This window comes from Numenius arquata, chromosome 2 (genome assembly GCF_964106895.1).
Source record: "Numenius arquata chromosome 2, bNumArq3.hap1.1, whole genome shotgun sequence".
In the NCBI taxonomy this organism is placed as follows: Eukaryota; Metazoa; Chordata; class Aves; order Charadriiformes; family Scolopacidae; genus Numenius; species Numenius arquata.
The window spans coordinates 87,914,159-87,933,674 of NC_133577.1; the positions used below are offsets into that span (position 1 = coordinate 87,914,159).

General features: G+C 37.2%; 2 protein-coding genes across 2 annotated transcripts in view; one reads left to right on the forward strand and one right to left on the reverse strand.

Moving 5' to 3' along the window:
• METTL25 (methyltransferase like 25) overlaps positions 1 to 9,776 on the reverse strand; it is a 59,827-nt gene extending 50,051 nt beyond the window's left edge. The window contains exons 1-2 of the mRNA XM_074168219.1: positions 9,521 to 9,776; positions 3,075 to 3,239 (exon numbers count right to left, since the gene is read on the reverse strand). Of these exons, the coding sequence (XP_074024320.1) occupies positions 3,075 to 3,239; positions 9,521 to 9,776 (421 nt within the window). The remainder of the gene's footprint in view (positions 1 to 3,074; positions 3,240 to 9,520) is intronic.
• Positions 9,739 to 18,684, forward strand: CCDC59 (coiled-coil domain containing 59). The gene is made up of 4 exons (XM_074168220.1): positions 9,739 to 10,045; positions 11,402 to 11,627; positions 13,949 to 14,048; positions 16,707 to 18,684. Exons 1-4 carry the CDS (start codon positions 9,916 to 9,918, stop codon positions 16,866 to 16,868), a joined length of 618 nt encoding a protein of 205 aa, XP_074024321.1. The 5' UTR covers positions 9,739 to 9,915; the 3' UTR covers positions 16,869 to 18,684.
• Positions 18,685 to 19,516: the final 832 nt, after the last annotated feature.

A 19,516-nucleotide genomic window follows, 5' to 3' on the forward strand; every position in this document is an offset into this window, starting at 1 on the left:
ATTCTGCACAATCTGCTTACATTTCAGCTCAGGAAAAATGACACTGTTTGCAGAAAATTACAGATTTTTAGTAAATTTTATTGTTGTTGTATTTTCTGCAAAATTCTTTTACATTATTTTGAAGATTTTTTTACATTATTTTGAAAACAAGTAGACATATTACAATCCAACAGAAAAACTGTATTTGGGGACTATTTTATAGTGCCAACACAACTGCAAATTTGAAAAAAAAGGTATAATAGTTTTAAACAAACTGTGTAAATTCCTTCTGCTATCACAAAATTGCTTTCTTGAAACAAGTAACTATACATGTAGATTTCCTTATTATGTGGACAACTGAAGTAAGCAGAACAAAAACTAATCTCACAAACCATAAGAAATTTAGAGATCCCACTCCTTTCCTGATGAAAAAAGAAAGCAGGGTTTGAATACTTACATCCAGTACCCTGGATATAAGAGAGCAACAGAAAGCTTAATGTTACTAGTTTTAGCTGGTACAGAAATGTTGCGTATTTCCATTGTGAACCCCTAGCATAGGAAGCTGTTTTCCATTTGAAAACCTGCTTCAACTCTATAATGCCATTTACAGCTACCTCTTTAGTTGTGAAGCTGAACAAATTGAGAAGAGACTTTTATACAGGGTTAATGCAGATGTTCCTAAGATCTCCTATGGCAGTATGCAGGGGTTTTACATCCCAGCTACCCATGGAAATTTAGATACACCAGATAAAAAATGAAATTCACAGTCCATGTCAGACACCACCACCTATGCAGAAGTTACAGTTACACTCCTATGATTTAACTCCATATAGTTATACTGGGATAACCATATGCTAAAAAAAAAACATTAAGGCAGACTGATTCTGCCTGCCTCATGTATTCCACTACGTGGAATTTAAAAATGGGTTTATTAACAGTCACTGCATGAGTATTACCTTGGCCATAAACACACTGCAAAGGTAGAGCGTACTCCTAGTCCAATACTCTATCAACCCTCGCTTCTTGTATCAGATATGAACCCTGTAACAAGAGAAATTGTCCGTGCTGGCTTCCTCCCTTTGGGACAGGCTCTTCTGGATCCTGTGTGCTCAGTGCAAGCAACCTACTGGTGTAGTAAGGACCACAGTGACCTTTGTTACGAAGCAATGGAGAAAGTCCTTTAGACTCAAAACTCCATTCTGAGTAGTTGTGTCTACAACGAGCTTAAAATGTTTGTGCTTACCAAGAATTCTAAGGAAGGACAGTAATATGTCTATATTACGATGGTGAAGAAGTTAGAGAACTATGCAAGTATGCAAACTGTGGGAATAGGCGCATAAGCACGTTTGTCTTAGAACAAGAAAATGTATTAAAAACATCTGAAACATAAATGGAATTATCCTGATGCATACTTTTCAGAATATAAGGAAGGCCATCATAAAGTTGCCAGTTTTCTCAGACTTAAATTTCTCTTAACTTCCAAGCTTGAGTATGTCAGGAAATGAATATATCTTCTGAAATACAGAATTGAGTCCAAAATATCTGAAATAGCTTAAAGTTAAAAGATCACAACTTTCATTTGGCAACTTGCACATTATGAATCCATAATTTGGTATTTTGCTTCTGGCAAATGATTACCAGGACCTTCAGTTAAGTTAATTTAACTTAACTTTATTGCCAATTGAACACAAAGGTTTTGAATTATAATACCATTGCATACATTTGGAACATGTTTTATTTTTCCTATGAAGTACAATTTAGAATTACTGCATCACAAACCCAGGCCCCAGTTACCCAACGGAGCAGCACTCCTGCAAGACACAGAATAAAATATTCAGCAATTGTCTTATTCCTAGTGTTCCATTCTGTGTGACAAAAAGATGAAAGAATCCTTGCATTTTTGTCTAAGAAAGCTGTTCCAGGTATGAGCTCAAATATGAGTATAACAAGTATGACAGAAAATTCAGCAGGGAATGAGAGCATGATAAAAATGAAAAGAGCTAAGAAGAAAGCGAAAGCAAAGCAGCATACAGTTGTATGCAAAAAAACCCAAAAGGGCTTCAGATGAATAGCATGGGGAAAGAAGCCAGAAAGTAAACTTACAATAAGACCAATGCACAACAAACCATTAAGGCTATCTTAGCTATGGCATTTTAGTAATTTTGAAGAAATGGAAAACTGGGGAGTCAACCATGGAAAATGGCAAAATTGGAAAGAGAAGACAGCTGTATAAAATGGGAGATGCCCAATGTATATACTGGTGTTTTCACTTAGGATAAGAATTGTCAGGGTTTTAATGTATTATAGAGATAAAACACACTAGAAAGCAAAGGCAGAGAGCTGCTCAGTCTGTCTCCGAAAAACTAATGAGAAATCTGAAAGACAGTGACAAATCTATAATGACTGAGGACTTCATGAAGAGCACGTTTTCAGTGAAAATCACAGCAGTCAAAGTAAGTATAAATGCCAGTTTATCATCTGGTACAAAAAATACAATCAGGGACAAGACTTTGTGTCCAATTTGATGCCAACTTGAGTGTGTTTTAATCCCATTTTTTTTAACTACAGAAAATGACATTGCTCTAGTTTTATGACATGAATTTGGTGTTGGTCCAAAACATACAGAATGAATAAAATATTTTCTTTTTTTGCAACATCAAACACTTATTGGACCATGTTCAGCTAAACAACAAAGCATATATTTAATATTAAACAAAAGATGTTACAAAAAAACCCACTTGCCAGATTTTAGGGTGAGACTTAAAAAAAAAAAAAAGAATAGCAACCATGATTCGTGCCACTCAGGGAGAAGAAAAACAAAGTGAATTAATAAGACATCTCAAATAATGATGTGCCTGCTTGCCTATCTCATACCCCTTAAAACTGAATCTCAGGAAGGGTCCATAGGTACTGAATGCTGTTACTCATCTGCTCAAATTCTAGCAAGAGAATCCATTTTCTAAACAAAGGCAATGAAGTAACCATCTATGAATAAATGAAAATTGAAGTGAGAAGCATGTAGGGGGAAAAAAAAAGCCTTTCATGAAAAGGTCCTATCATGAAAAATAAAAATTTAAATACAAATGAAAATATACCTGTTGTTCCTTGATTGTCTCCTCTCAGTGCTTCAAGTAAGGCTTCTAATGGGGTACTCACTCCAAGGTTAGACAAAGAATAATACTGAGCAGCCAGGGCAAATAAATGTACATCGATAAGCTTCTTAGATTTTTCACAAAACACATTGGAAAACATGTCATCATCTGTATGGAAAAGAAAACCAAAAGATTTCTGCTAACAGGGCTTAACATCTCTGTAACTGTGCTGACACAGAACTACAAGCAATAAATAACAGTACCAGACGAAGTAACGAGTTATTTTGCTTGCATAAGTGGAAAAATTCATTATTTTCCTTCAGAACCAAGGTCAAATTTTGCTCTTAGCTTAACTAGTGCAAATGTGGAAAGATCTATTATTTTAGTAGAGCTACTTTAGTATAATCATCAAGAGAATACAGTCAATGTTATCACTTCTCTTTGTTTATAAACTTGCTCATTATGCATTTCCCCGTCACCCCCATCTGACAATATATACTACTAGATTTTTTAAGAAATACAGCTGTTCAATGTACAAAATGTTTTGATGTATTTTGCTTGAGTTATTGCTCAAGAAGAAAATTCCAGTTAATTTTTAAGGGAGGTTTACTCATCTAACTTATTTTAGATTTTCTGGGATTTAAGTGCATTTCAGAAAATTTATAGACATTCACAAAATGAATGCAATCTGAATCAATAAAAACACCTTGAAATATTTAGGTTTGATGCAGTGGGAAGAAATCACTAATCTGTCAAGAAAGAGAACAAGATTTAAGAGACTCAATAAGCAATTATATGCCGACAATTATTGAAAAAGCGATAGACATGAAACGTTAAGTCAAAAAGATGCAGAGGGATATTTAGACCAGCCAGCCATTCAACAGTTTTGCCAGGTGAAGAAGAAAACTAATTTTCTTGATGAGAAGTGAATGTTCCACTTTATTTGACTCATGCTATGACCTCTTTGAATTAGTACAGTATTTAGTATAACATACTGGAGGAAACTCTGGCCCATTCTAACATACGTCTATGTTGTTCTTCATCTCCAAATTTTCTTTCCTCAGTGACCAGTATGGTTTGGTTTGTTTTTTTTTTCCATTTTAGAAAACTGGAGCACATAACATCAAAAAATAAAATATTTTTAGCAATTGCATACATTTTTAAATATACTGGCCAATCTTGTATGACGAAGCAAAACAAAAATCGGTAAAGCAAAAACCTTTCCTCTCAAATCCATTGCTTTTCTTCATGACATAACATTATATGAAATAAAGGAGATTTGAAAATACATTGGAATGTCATCCTGTTACAAACTATTTCTTTAACATGTGTGAGATGCATGAGAAACACCTGAATAAAAATTTATTTTTGCAATTTTCACTTTCATACATGCATATGATATGTATTTTGGTTTATAAGCAGTATTTTTTTTAATGTCTACCTAGATATTAGGTGGGTTTAATTGACCTTTTTATTTTAAATACACTGAACTGTATCACTAGTGGAAAAAAAAAATGCTTTCTATCATTACAGTGACATCGGATACTTGGGGGTCCAAGAAGAAATAGTGCCATTCTTCCTCCACATAACAGAATAGCAATAAAATTCATGAAAACATGTTACTGTCACATAACAAGTCTATTAGAAGATGCGTTTGTTGACTCCACGTGTACTAACATATGCAGTAATATTACTGCAGTAATATATGCAGTATATATTCAGTAATATTAATCAGCTTAGAATTATTCTTAAGGTAAACTTTCTACTAGTATTAGTAGAAATAAACAGGAAAAAAAACCAACCTGAAATATCCTATAGGTGCCATAAATATTACATTTATGTATTTGTTTCAATTCAAAAGGCAGAAATTAACACAGACATTGCTGACAAATTAGGTACCCATATGTTGCTTATAAACACGATCTATTTTGATACTTGAGACATCTTTGTTTCACTCCAATAGGCAGGATCTTTAAGTACATTAGTTTCCTTCATTGGAAATAAACTCACTATGCCAATGTTAACATCAGCCCTCCAACGCACCGTACAGAAATAGATACTGGAAAAGGTTTGTTTCAAAGCATCGGACTGGCCTATCATCTCAACCCAGTACGGCATCCCAGTCCAACTGAAGTTTCTACAAGGTCTAGGCCAGCATATCTGTCTCTTCATCCAGAAAAGTCATTCTGAGCAGACAACAGTTAATGCAAAAAATGGACACAAATACACGCACAAGGATGACACAGCTGCACAAGCTACCATTGGTTAAGCATTTTGTTTAGGTAATTACATCAATACTGTACTGAAGCGAAAGCTAGGGTTTTCTTTTCACTAAGGTGGCTATCACTGACCATGCACATACCCATCTTACACCACAGTACCTTGACACTGATATGGAAAATCATTAAACATATACCCTTGGAGAAATTTATCTTTATTTCTCCCATCTAACTTTCAAATAGCTCACCAAAATTAACAGCATAAGCAAATATTCTGCAGATTAAAGTTCACAATATTTAGCAACTCAATCTTCCTTTCACCTTACTTTCTGCTGATCCCACTATATTGCGCAAATACAACTTATCTTGAGACTTTGTATTGTCCCAACGTTAAAGACTGATTATTGAAATTTGGAGTTTGCTGCTGCTTTGTCAGAACTCGTGAAAAGCTTCTAAACCCATTGCTTGCCTGCTTTCACTTTTTCAACACCTGGCACAAAATATATCAACTCTCCTTACAAATTTCACTTAAATGAAATTAAATGCAGTTAATACCCATGTTCCATAACTTCCTGCATCCACTTATCTGATGGAAGAACTAGTAGGATCTCATACCAGATCACTAGTATATTGCCTGTAATAACACCCTTACCAAACTTAAATCTTTGTCCCAGGTTGCCAGCTAAAAGAAAAAAAACCACAACTATATTAAGGTATCTGACGCATGACTTCAAGCTATGGAATGGCAGTTGTCAGACTACATATTATTTATGAATATTAAAAATGTCAGTTTTCTCAAAATGTTTCTACTTTGGTTGTTCACAAGATGAAATCTAGTATGGCTTTTAACCAGCCAGTTCATACATTTGCAAATAAATCTTCAGAGGAAAGAAACATATGCCAAAAAATTGGAATTTTAGTACAAATAGTAATTTACAGTAAAATATGAAAATACTTAAACACAGATTTTTCTGTGCCTGTGTCCAATTTACAGCAATGACGTGATAAACAAGATGCAATATGGCAAATATCAGGTTTTTGATGTATAAAAATATAAAACCATTTTCTATATCCAAAAATGGATCTGAAATTTTCCTGTAGGGTACAACTGAAAACAAGGGTTCCACCCTTTATATGGTCATTACAATGAAATATCATCTGATGAGTATCTGAAAATATTCATTGAAACTGATTTATAGAACATGTAATGTAATGTTCTGTAACATGATTATTTTCTTGCATATAATATTGTACAGTAGAATTGTAATTTCTTGCTTGCTAGCTTCTAAAACTACAATTCAGCATATGTATTTGTCAAAATCCCCATAGTAACATAAAATATTGTGCAGAATAAAGGTTTTGTGCCAATCTGCAATAATTTTACTTTTTAGCCTGCAGAGCTATGTGAGTATGAACTGACAACTTCACATTTTCAGATCACTTCTGTCAAATGTAGCTTATGTTTCCCTAAATTTAATTTGGGATCCCTATTAGAATAGATTCTAGAAAATTTTTCATAACAGGCTGGGGATTTTGAATGTATAAATGTAAAACTTCTCAAACTCTTAGGAACCAAAGGTTTAATCAAGTGAAAACAAAATGTCATTTTACACGTACTTTAAGTAAGGTATTTGGGGTACATGACTGCAGTGTCATTTGAGCATGCAAAATAAATTTATTCTCATAGCCACACTCCAAAAAAACGTAGTTGTATGAATGATAGCATGTTATAAGAGCCTTTTACTATCCATTTCAAGATAAGTATAAATAACTAACATTTAAATATCTGATAATGTTGAAGAACCACACATACAGATAATATCTTAGAGGAACATAAGGAAGAGCCGTTTCTGTTATGTTAGGTTTCAAGATTTCTAACAGTTGGTTTCTGATCTCTGGTGTTATTAAATTGTACTAGAGCACTCAAATAAACTATGATATTAAGTTTCTCATTCCTAATTTTAATACAGGCCAACAGAAAAATACATTTTCAAGTATAGTTAGATGTTTGCAGGTGTCTTCACTGAGAAACTCATATTACAGAATCACAGAATCTTCATGGTTGGAAAGGACCTCTGAGATCACCGAGTCCAACCGTACACAGACAAAAGACCCCCACAATCTTGGCCACTAGGGCATGCCACTAGAGCATCTACATGCTTCAATTTTCATCATATGACTGGATGGACAGAACAGCATGCAGTCAAACGAGTCAGGCATGAACTACCAAATCAGCAAGCACATATCCATTCCGTCACAGTGCCTCCAATTTTGTGACCATAGCGGAGAAATTTTGAGAGTGTCTCAAAACCTTCCAAATGTTAAATAGCATACTACAATTTTGAGGATACAAAAAAGGAACAATTTTATTTGTTTTGTGTTTTTTTTTTTTTAACAAGCAGAAATAATCCCTGCAGAAACTGAAGAGAGTTATATTTTAGCCACAGCGTGAAGGTTTCATACCCTTCTAAAACATGTGCTTCATTTTAGCTATGAGTTGCCTTTTGTTCCAGTAGTTTCTGTATCAGATTCTGCAATGTGCATTTTGAATATAGATCATTAAATGATTTTCTGATTTTAAAACATACAGAACAATACTCTGCCTTCTTGATTCTCTTTCTACTCTGCAGGCCACCACTTCAGTATCTGAATCATTTCCTGGGCTTTCCCGTAGAAACAAGTAGGATTAGGGTAATTTTTCTTTGGTGTTTTCTTTTTAATTACTTCATCTAATAATTAGTTTTGTTCCAGCCTCTATTTGCATTTAATTTTATGTTCTGTTGCTCTGAATCAACTCTGACTCTAACATGACCTGTCAAAAACATTACAAATTTTTCCTCACTGCTTCCCTACACTTTTGCTTGCTGACTGGACCACTGTCTTGTTTCCATCTGGCTCTCAAAGTTAATTCATAATCGTAGGGTTTTTTCCCAGATAGCTCAACCCTTTAAAAATGAGTCTTACAGCTAAGGTCTTTAGATTCAAGAAAGAAATGTTACAAGTGATGTAGCAATTCACAGCTCTTCAATCTCTTTACAGATCCAAATCATTATCTTAGCTTGTCTTCTATGCCAAAAAGTACACAGCTCCACATGCTACTTTCTGCATACCCTTCCATTATGCTCACTGTGCTTTCCTGTCTCACATGTCATTTCACGGAGCATTTCAGATCTAACACTACGCGAGAGCTATCTACACTCCATAAGTTTTGGCATGATGCAGGATTTTCTCGACTAAGTTCTTTGTCAAAGCTTTTACCTTAGTTTTGAAACTGATCTCTTTGCTGGGGCTCCATCCCCCCAATACCATACCTTTCAGATGCTTTATCTTCATTTCTGTGCTCTGCCTGGAAGCGTATTACTGGTATGCTTCCCTTCTAGTTGGACTGCAGTAAATTCAGTAATACAGTTTCATAGCTGGCTTCCTCTTGAGTTACTTGAAAATTGCTAAAAATATGAAGTGCTTCTTAAATAGGTCTTGTCAGAAATAAAGTTGCTTTCTGTCTTCCTTTGCCAGACACTCATTATTACAGATATATAGGAAAGCAGTGTTTAAGCCTTTTCCAGCTGTCCTCCACATTTTCCAGAGTTTCAACATTTGGAGGACTTCTGACTTTTACATCTTTCCACTCATGGAGTAGTGGGGAGTGGAGTTTTTGGATTCATTTTACTTCTTCAGAAATTAGTCAGGGGAAAGGAGCCTGACAGTTAGGAGTTTCATTTCATTTCTAAATGAAGAGCATTAAATTTATAAAATGAGACCGTCATCACAACTGTCACTACTGACACCTTCCCAAAGCGCAATTCCTCCACCTCGGCTGTGCTTCGTCGGAGCCGTGATGGTTCCAAGTTACCCTGGACGAGATTGTGCGCTGCTTGGGCAACCAGGGCCACCAAAAAGCAGAAACAGCTTCAAACGGCCCAACAAGATGGGAATGGCGGCAGGAAGGCTGCGGGTGAAGCCGTCGGAAAGAGAAAGCAGCTGGGCAGAGTGGGGTGAAAGTCTCCTGTTTTATTAAAGCAAGGAAAATAATTTTGAACGCAGACAGGAGGGTTACAAGCGAGAAACGAGGGCGGTATCGCCTGAGGGGCGTGAGGCGGCTTGCGGGAGGCAGCCGCTGCCAGGCCCGCCCATGGGCCGCCACGCCTCCCTCAGCCCCTCCCCGGTCAACGCCCCACAGCGGGGCCTCCCGCCGGGCCCGCCCACCTCCTCAGCTCCGCCCGGACTCACCCCACGCCGCCGCCGCTCCGGAGGCCTCCGCCAGGGGGTGCGGCCGTGCCAGGGGCCCGGCGTCGCGCAGGGCCCGCAGGACGGCGTCGGGGGGCGGTGCCACCAGCCGGTCCCACAGGCCGCGCGTGTACAGCTCCACCGCCTGCGCGCGGCACAGCGGCAGTGCGCTCTCCAGGAACCGCGCCGCGCGCCGCAGCACCTCCACCGCCGCCGCCGGCGACTGCTGAGGAGGCAGCGCACCGGGAGGCCGCGACATGGCCGGGGGACGGCGCTCGGCTCGTCGGGGCTGCCCGCCGGCCCGCCGCCGTCGGCTACGGGAAGCGGGGTGAATCGAACGCCGAGTGGTGGCGGCGCAGCTCGGTGACGTCGTCTCCCTGCGCGACGCCGGGAGGGTGATGGCGGCGGCGCGGCGCGGCGAGCCCGGACAGGCGGGGGAAAATGGGGGCACCGCGGCCCGCGGTCCCCGCCGAAAGCGGATGTGGAGGCCCGTCTGGCTGCGCGGCGTCATGGGCAGCGTCCAGGAGGGTGAGCCGGGAGCGGGAGACAGCCGCCACTGGCCACCGGCCGGCCTGAGGGGCTGTCATGGCGGGAGGGACGGCGTTGAGGGAGGTCTGGCTCGGCCTGGCCCCGCTCGTCGTGGCCCGTGGGCTCCCGCCGTGCCTCCGGGCGGGGCCAGGCCTACCTGCCTGCTTTTGCGGGGGCCGGAGACCCGTCCTCCCCGCTGCCCCAGTGGTGGTTAAACCTCGTTATCGGGCAGGGGGGCTCTGGCGGCTCGGGGCCGGTGGCTGCAAGGCTGGGTGGGGGCAGCCTGCGTGAGCCGGAGCGCCCGGACCCCGGGATTGCAGAGCCTGCCCTTCTGCGGTGGCGGGCTCCACCGGGTAGCGATGGTTCTCTATTTTAGGACTCGCTTTCAGTTTTCTCTGAATCTGTATGTTTAAAATAAAAGCATGTTTGGAAACAGGTACAGCCTATTAACAGATAGTTACGCAAATGTAAAAATGAACTGATAGGAAAAAGGGCATTGGCTCTTGCAACACTTTTCTGAAATTTCAACTTTGGAGAAAGAATCAAAGGAAAAGTTGGGACTAATTTGGACTTGCTGCCTTTAGAAACTCTTTTTAATGAATATTATAAAAGTCAGCAGCTCTTAAGACTAATGCAATGAAAAAACCCATACTAATGTATTAGGAAAAAAACATGTTTAACTTAAGATTGATAAGTTAACTACTTATAATGATTGAGATGGAAACAACCAGTCCTATGATGTAACATACTTTTGAAGTTGTAGAAAAGCTCCTCCTGGACAGATGTAGAAAGAAAGTAGTAGCAATAACAATACTATTTGTGTTAAAAGATATGGTAGAATATTAATATAGTATAATACAGTGATTTAGTGACTTTTTTTTTTCCTGTGGCATTGCAGCTGCAGACTACTTAAGCAGCAAGTATTATTATAATTGTCTTTTGAGATTATCTTTAGGAATCTGTTTTGGAATTTATTTTGATGCCACTTATGAAGCTGTCAGAAAGAGGAGAAAAGTGAAATGTTATTACATCTTTTCACTGTATTTGAAAAGCATTGGCAAAGGTGTGTCACGTTGAGTGTGCATTAAGTAGTATGTTTGCAACGGCATGTTCTCTCAAGGGGTTAGGTGATAATTTTCAGTAAATCTGTACAAGTTGCAATGTGACAGTAGGGAACAGATTTATAACAATGTTTTTTCCTTGAATTTTTGACTGGTCCTTATTAAAATTAGCACGAATAGTGGTTTTTTTTCTATTTGGGAAAGAAAATGTATTTAAATGGTCCTGGAATCAGTTGAATGGTTTGGCGCTGCTTCAGTGCAGGTGTATATAACTCCCTTTTTCTTATGTTTTCAGGCCGAGGATTTGCATTTCGGAGAAAACAAAAGATTGAGAGACAATACAGGAAATTATTGAAAAAGGGAAGAAAGGTGCATTCACAACAGAATGATCAGTTTACTGATACTTATCCAGAGCATTTGAAACATCTTTACCTAGCTGAGGAAGAAAAAATGCTTAAGAAACGGCGAAGGCCTCCAGATGATTCAGTTTTATCAGAAGAAAAACTTAATAAAGCAGCAGAGTAAGTTTTTTTTCAAATATGTCTCTGAAAACAAGTAATTGTTGCCATCATGAAAGAAATATTTTTAGATGTTACACTTTACACAGACTTCAGTATGCTGATTTTTTTTTTTTTTTTTTACTTTAAAAATGCCATTAGGTCTTAACTGTTTTTCCTAATTGTTACAAAATTTAAACATGCAGCTTTGCTGTGTTTGCATCAGAATCAGAAAGCAAAGCTGGTGATGTTTAAGGTTTGATTCCACAGAAATAATATGGCAATTACCACTATGCTTTAAATACAAGGTTTAGCCCAAGAGCAGTTAGTATTTGGCCAATTTCTTACCATATTTGCAAAGATAAGAGCCTGCTTTTCAGGCAGCGTGGTTTTGAATCTACAGAGTTTTCCTTTAAACTGATTCTCAGTATTTTTAAATTAATGTCACTTTTGGAAATAGTTTTTGCATTATTTTTCTGTTCCCAGCTTGATAAGTTATCTTCTTCATAATGCACTGTTTTTCTGCTAGAATGCGCAATACTGTGTGCAGTTATCCTTTTCTGGCATGGCTGGTTTTGGGCAGATTTTAACTGTGAACTTCAGAAAATAAATGACATGGAGGATTTATTAAAACCTTAAGACAGTAAAGTGTTCTTGAGCAAGTAATAATTTTAAATAATACAGATGTCATAATAGTTTGTTAGTGTGTTTGGGGTTTTTTTTGGTTTGTTTTAAATTTACTTATAATAACCGGGAGAAGTGAAATGGATTTTCTCACTTGCGGTCTAACAAAGCATTCAAGTAGTGTCGTTAGTAGGTCATTGAGATAATGCCCTTTTGTCCTCCGTACAAGGAGTATGGTAAGTCTTTGAATTTGCTCAGGAGAGGGGAGAATGGCAGTCAGATCTAAGCCCAGCAGTGGGAGAGTGGTAGAGTTTTTTCTGGAATAGGCAGTTAATTCGTGGGGATGTCTGAAATAGCATTGACGTTTTTCTTAAAGCAGAGGGGGTTTTAATTTTGCTTGAACTATGATCATTGTGATTGTAAACCAGAATTAATAATTCTGCAAAAATGTGACCGCAAATCTGTGAGGTGGTGTGATGGATAGAGTCTGTTAAATAGACTTCGGTTTCTGTGGGACTATGGGAAAATAAGACTTTGGTTAGGTAATTCTATTTTTAGCATATATTGCAATATAAGTAGTTTTGTACTTGAGATGATAAGGCGTCATTACACAGTATTGCCACAAGATGGAGATGAGAATAAAGCAAAGATGATTTTTTTTCTCCAGAAGAGAGTGGTGGTATTTCTAAATGAAAGTATGAGGAAATACATTCTCTTTCCTTTTTGTTTGTCTGTCTGAAATCTCGTAGATAATGATGGCTAGCTTTCAACTTTTTGTAGTGTGAATAATAATCAAAAACTTATTTTGTGAACAGTTGTTAAATATCTAGTAAGGCGTATATTTTTCAGGTGTGAAATGTCTTTACTACCACACCGTTTATGTAATGACTTTATTGTGAATCAGAAAAAAAAAAAAAAAAAAAAAAACCAAATAATTTAGAATTAAATAACCAGAAAAATTCACTCAAAGTTGTGTGACAGTAAATGCCAGATAAATGGCACTGGTTTTCTTGTACTGATTTGGCAAAAGGTACCTGGATAGTTTTTTATATTGAAATTTGGAAGGAACATAATTTCAGTTCCTAATTTCAGAACATTAAGGACCATAATATGTCAACTCCTTCATGAAGAAACTTTTTGAAAGACATTGTTAGTACTGTGCTATTTAACCTTTCTGTGTCAGCCTGACTTCCCTGGCACGCAGTCTGTTAACAGCTGGCTGTCCTTGTATCCCTGCAGTTGCATCCATATGTCAGAACTAGAAAGAGATAATACAGCTCTAAGCTAGTGCATTCCGTTTTTCTAGCTCTGAAGAGCTCTTATGATGGGGGAAAAAAACCCTCTTGTAGGCACTCTTTAAACTTCATGAAACTCATCCATGTGAAGATCCAGCAGATCAAGCATATGTGTTACTAAAAGTTGTGTGCAGTCCAGTCTTTGGTATGCTTGTCATTGGAAGAGTATAGTCTGCTGTGTGCTGGCTGCTTGTTACATTACATGTAATGGGGTTGGGTATGATGTAAAAGAGGTGCAAATAGGTATCCATTCAATGTAGAAGAATAATCTTTGTGGAAGTTGATTAGAAATACGGATTTCAGAAATATGCAAAGAATAGTGAAAGAGTGGAATACTGTGCTCTCATTCTGCGGTGGCTATGGGATATATGGTTATGCCTGCTTGGTGATAGCCCGTATCTGAAGTTCATGTACTTTTTCTTACAGGTCAGTTACTACTGAAGGGAAATTTAAGAAGAAAACGTCCAATCAGAAGGCAAAAGAAGAGTATGAGAAAATAAAGGCTGAGCGTGCTAGAAAGAAGGAGGTAAATCTTAAACAGAGATCTTTCTTGATTGTAGACAAAGACTAGATTAATCCAGCTCTACCTGTCAGTCTTCCATCTGTACCCACATAGGACCATAGGAGAGGAAGACAAGTATTGGTATTCTTCCAGTCTTCTTCAGCCTGACAGTAATATCCAGGCATGCAGGTGTTCAAAGTTACCATTCTCTTTGTTCTTTCTCTTTTTGTCTTGCAGTTGCGATTAGAAAGATTCTATTATGTCAGAAAAATGTAGAGCTTCATCTGCATTATGTCAGAAAAATGTAGAGGTTCATCTGCATGTTCCAGGGGATTGATTATACTAGACCTCTTAAATATTGTAGAAGGAGAAGTAATAACAATACCATCACCTTGTAGTGAAAAATGAAGTACCCATCCTCTGTATTATGGTATTATAATACATGCCATATAATACATATGGTATATACCATTTTACCTTTTTATGTGCTTTGACCAACAATGAAACAATTAAATAGTATCCACGGCCAAAATCTTTAGTAATTTTTTCTGTTGTTCTCATTTAATGGGACTTACTCTTACAGGGTGTATCTTAATATTGTCATTGTTGAATAACTCAAGTTATTCATCTGAGATATCCTTATTTAATGAGTTTTATTCTCTCGCAGTACATTGTTTGTTGTACTGTAAAATGGCACACATTGTAACATTGTGGAAGTTGTGTAACTTGCTGCTGACAAACTAAATTTCAGTAACTACTGTATAAATACTATATAATATATGGCTAGATAAAACAATATTTCTTCAGTTTAGCTGAATTGAAAACTTAAAGTAGTTTTATCAGTAGTTTTTTTAAGATCCATGATTCTGGGTGAGTTACACGGTTGTTCAGCTGAGAGCTTCTTTTTTAAACATTAGATACAGATCGTGCTAAAAGAAATTAATGTTATGACCGGCTTATTTAGAGGAAATAAGAACAAAAAAAAGCCCAGCAAGGCTGCAAGGAATTTTCTTTGAGCAACAGATAGGAGTTGCCTGAGGGGAGGTGTTAGCATTTTTGGTCTTATTCAAGATATTTAGGCAAAACAAAGAGTAGCTAAGTGCCACAGTAACAGTAATCGTTTATTTGGAATACTGGTATGATGATCACATACTTTACCCTCATGTATGTTAGCAAACACTGGATTTGCTGTTATTTATTTGGGAAAAGAAATGAGCTTAAAAGCACAGTTTTGGCCCCCACACTATATAAAAAAGCTAGGATTTAGTAGAGATGAGAAAAAATACAAATGTAAGTAACAACTACCTAAGTAAGATGAATGTTCTTGCCTTGAATAAGCATTTGGTTTGTACCTTAAGTGGATGTTATTTACAACAGTATGCTGAACAGCAGTAAAATTATTAGGTAGGAAATGAATTACAGGTAAGTTAGAGTTGATGCTACTCTGGTTTAAAGAAAAAAAAAAAAGGAGCGAATGATATTAATCATTGCTACAGTAAAATAAGTGACGTATTCTGAATGGAGAGATGTTATCTTTGCAAGTTTATTTTTTTCACCAAAGCTTCTTAGATTTCTATTTAGAAATATTTTCTTGTGTTTTTTCTTGTTAATTTTATATTCTACTTCACAGAGCATTCTTACTAATTTTTATACATTCCAGAAGCTATCTATGCCATGGAAAACAAAAACATAATTGATAAATTATCATCTGTTTGGGCAGTCTGCAGAAACATCTGCCTTTTTGGTCAGCATGGCACTGCATTTCAAAGAATTTCTTCTTTTATGAGAAGAAATCATCCAAATGAACTGAAGCAGTCCTTCAGTCTGATTTGTGATGTCTTGCATATTTCAGTAGGACATGATGTAAGTGAAGCAAGCGAGTTAGCTTGCTTGTTGTGGATGTTTACCCAAATTACTTACTAAAATTACAACACTAGAGAGGGCGTGTAAGCTGTTTGATAAAAGCTGAGTGTAATATGATGATTATCCATATGGTGTAAGTGCCTCCATTAGTGTTTTAGTTGCATGTGTACTGTCCCCTCAACATGGAAAGTTTGTACAGTTGAAAATTTGGTTAGTTTTTTTTTCCTCTCAGTAAAGATGACAATCTCTGTTTCTTCGAAGGGGACAGGTCACTAACAGTTCAGCCTTGACTAAGTTGCCATAGGTAATGCTGCTTGTGGTGCTGGGCTAGTATCACAAGTCTGCCCAGCTTCCGATGTGTCCCATAACCTATCTGCCATTTCCATACAGATGTGTCCAGTATCCTAGCACATCTGGATTGGTGAGACATTTACATGGGGGCTGCTGGATCAGACTCGCTTGCTCTTGCATTCAAGAGGAGAAAGTGGGAAATTTTTGCCCCTTTGTCACTTAAAGAGAAAACTCAAGGAGCTCATTTCACAGAAAGGAAGCAGTAGATATTTTACCGACAAACCTTATCGTAGGATATTCTACAGAAGAAAATTTGGCTCTTCTTTTGAAGCTTTAGGCAATATAATATGTTTTGATTGCAGTATGCACTGAGAGTCCAGATTAAGCTTTTAAGAGTAATAGTTGTTTCTAGTGTCAGTACAACACCTAATTGCCAGTATCTTTAAAAAATTAAATGTTACTGTTTATACATTGCTTTGTAGTTGTAGAAGGTGTGTAATTATTTCATAAGCATCTGTTTAATTTCAGGAAGTGGAAAAGAGAAAACAACAAAAAGAAGAAGCTCAACGGTTGTACAAGCAAAAGAAAATGGAAGCTTATAAAATATTGTGTAAGAAGACAAAAAAAGGACAGCCAAATCTCAACTTGCAAATGGAGTTTCTTCTTCAGAAAATACAGCAAAATACATAAACCTCTGCATACATCTCAGTTGTAGGTTTTGAGTTGCCTATGGACATTTTATTAAATTACTTTTAATAAATAATGTCTTTTTGCTTCTATATGACTTTTGTCATTGTCTTGATTTGTTTCATCAGTCCAGTAGTGGAGGATATTCATCCTGAACATACGTGTTCTGTGCCGAGAAAGAGAACTGATACCTTGAAAATAAATGGTCTGTATTTCTAAACTTAAATTATTTTAGCTATGTAATATCCTGAATTCCAGATCATTAGAGCCTAGTGCCATCTGAACATGATGTGCATCGTGTAGAGCATTTGTTTACTAGCTCTAACACTTCCTGCAACTGTGACTACTAACATTATGCTTACTTGAGTAAAGTGATACTACGTTTGACATAATCGATACCTCATGAACTGCCAAGGCTAGGAGGGTGCTTTGTGTGCTGTTGGGATAGAGTTTGGCATGTGAAAACAAAGAACATAAACTATACTTGAATGGCTATTACTTGTCATTCTCCACAAAGAATAAATCTTACCAAACGTCCAAAAATGGTTTGAATGTAAAGATCGTGTAGGTTTAACATATACTTTGTGCTTGGCAATTTATACTTTGGTGGTTTGTTTTGTTCATAAATGTAAGTATGACTTTCTGGCTATGACAGATCAGGTAGATGGGTGGAGTTTTCATATGCTGAGTATATCAAGTTTCTAATACTTGTTCTTTGGAACACTGGAAAAAGAACTCTTAAATCTTGATTTGGAGATGCAATTGGTGATCTTTGGCCTAATAAAATGAAAGCATTTTTAGTAAGACTGATAAGTTTGCAATAAAGCAGATTAACTGTTTTCCTTAAGTTTATACAGGACAATACTATTATACTTCTGCCTTTATCTCAGTCTACTTCAGCAGCCAAGAAATAATACTGATATTTTTTTTTCTGCATATAGTAAAGACTGTTTAGCCATCAAAGTAAGGAATGTCTTGGAATAATTTTCTCAGGACATGCTCTGTAAGAATTGCATTACGTTTACCGTATTACAGTATTAAGTTGTTTGCTATAAATGATATCATTTAGAAGTTGATGCAAAAAATCCTTATTTAAAATATATGGGAAAAATAAATAGTTTTGGATTGTATGACAAGCGCTGTTAAATGAGGAATAGTTTAGGAGTTTGAGTTGTCTAAAACATTTCTTGTGTCAGTATCCTGAGGCTTTTTCAACCTCCTCTTGTTACAGTTTTTGCAGGGCTTTTAGTCCTTGTGCTGTGATGTCATTTAGCAAAACTAAGCGCAGGTCATAAGGTAGTGCGCCAACAGAAAAATATGTGAATTTTTCTTAAAATGGACATCTCTGTTCTAGGAGAGAAAAGGAGTGTAAATGTGACATGCTTATTCTGTTCTATACTTTCCCTTCTATACTTTTTTGTGACAATTGCTGTAGTTGCCAATTTTGAGTGTCTCTGTACTGGAACATTAAAGAGCAAAAATCTGCATGGTGCCCAGAAAGTGGGAAGGCAAGTTTTGGGATAAAGTTTGTTTCGATTCCTGTCATTCTAGGATGTCACCTTTTATTTTAAAAAAGGCAAACTGCAAATATTCGCAATTATTAAGGTTTTTTTTATCAATAGTGCAAAAGACTTAAAATGTTAATTTCATGTAACTTGTGAATAACATGAAATATTTTGCATGTGAATTCCTGGTTGAAGTTATTCCATTTATTGTTTACATGTGTCTGCTACTCTATATGACCTTCTATCATGGTCTGTCTTAAGGAAATGTTAAACACAAGTATTCTGAATTGTCATATTAAAAAAGACGTCTTCTCAGTTTGCCATCAGTTCACTTTCATATCTACTGGGCAGGTTAGACCAGTCTTAGACCATGCCATCCTGGATTACTGGTATTGATCTAGATACTGGTATATAGTCTAAATATCAGTACACTTTTAGATACGGTGTTTAACTGTAAAGTATTTAGATGAAGTTTGAGTGATGCATTTGAAATACAGGTTGTTTTTTTTTCCTCTCTTGTGTTAAATTGAGTGAAAACTTAACTATCAAAATACTCCATATGCTTGATTTCTTCCTGGAGAATAGGCTAGGTAATATGAGCTAGTAAGTTAATTAACCTTTTGTTTTTTTCACTCCTTAGCAACAAGAAGTCTCAGCTATTGATTAGTGGAAAAAAACAGAATTCTGCTCTAAAAAGAAATCGTGTTTCTTACTTGTGTTATTATCTGATCTTGTTTAAGAATTGGAATTTTTAGAGAAATTCAAGATTCAGAGTATCTGTTGCACAGTACTGGTCATTCAAATTTAATCTTACCTCATTCTAACTTTAATTGTTGTCCTTCTCTTTAGTCTTTTTATGCCGTGTTCTTGGTGGCAGTTAATATGAAACAGACCAGGTTTATCTGATTTTACTGAAAAGGCACCTGAAAATGTCTCCCTGTCCCCCGGTGCTTCAGATAACCTGATCAGGCAGAGCACTTAATCAAAAACCAGTGCAGTATCTGACCTTAGCCCCAGCGAGGGAGGGAGGAGAAGGAGTTTCTGTCATTTCTCCCTATCACTTTCTCTCCTCAGTAGCTTTACTTGGTTTGGAGATAAAAAGGGTCTGTGACTAAGCCCAGCTTCTTACAGACTCATACAAGAGAC

Bases quoted from the DNA above. Each gene is read 5' to 3' on its own strand.
- CCDC59 (XM_074168220.1), top strand. From the start codon at position 9,916: ATGGCGGCGGCGCGGCGCGGCGAGCCCGGACAGGCGGGGGAAAATGGG. The intron at 10,046-11,401 runs GTGAGCCGGGAG...TTATGTTTTCAG, and splicing joins CATGGGCAGCGTCCAGGAGG to GCCGAGGATTTGCATTTCGG. The intron at 11,628-13,948 runs GTAAGTTTTTTT...TTTTTCTTACAG, and splicing joins AAACTTAATAAAGCAGCAGA to GTCAGTTACTACTGAAGGGA.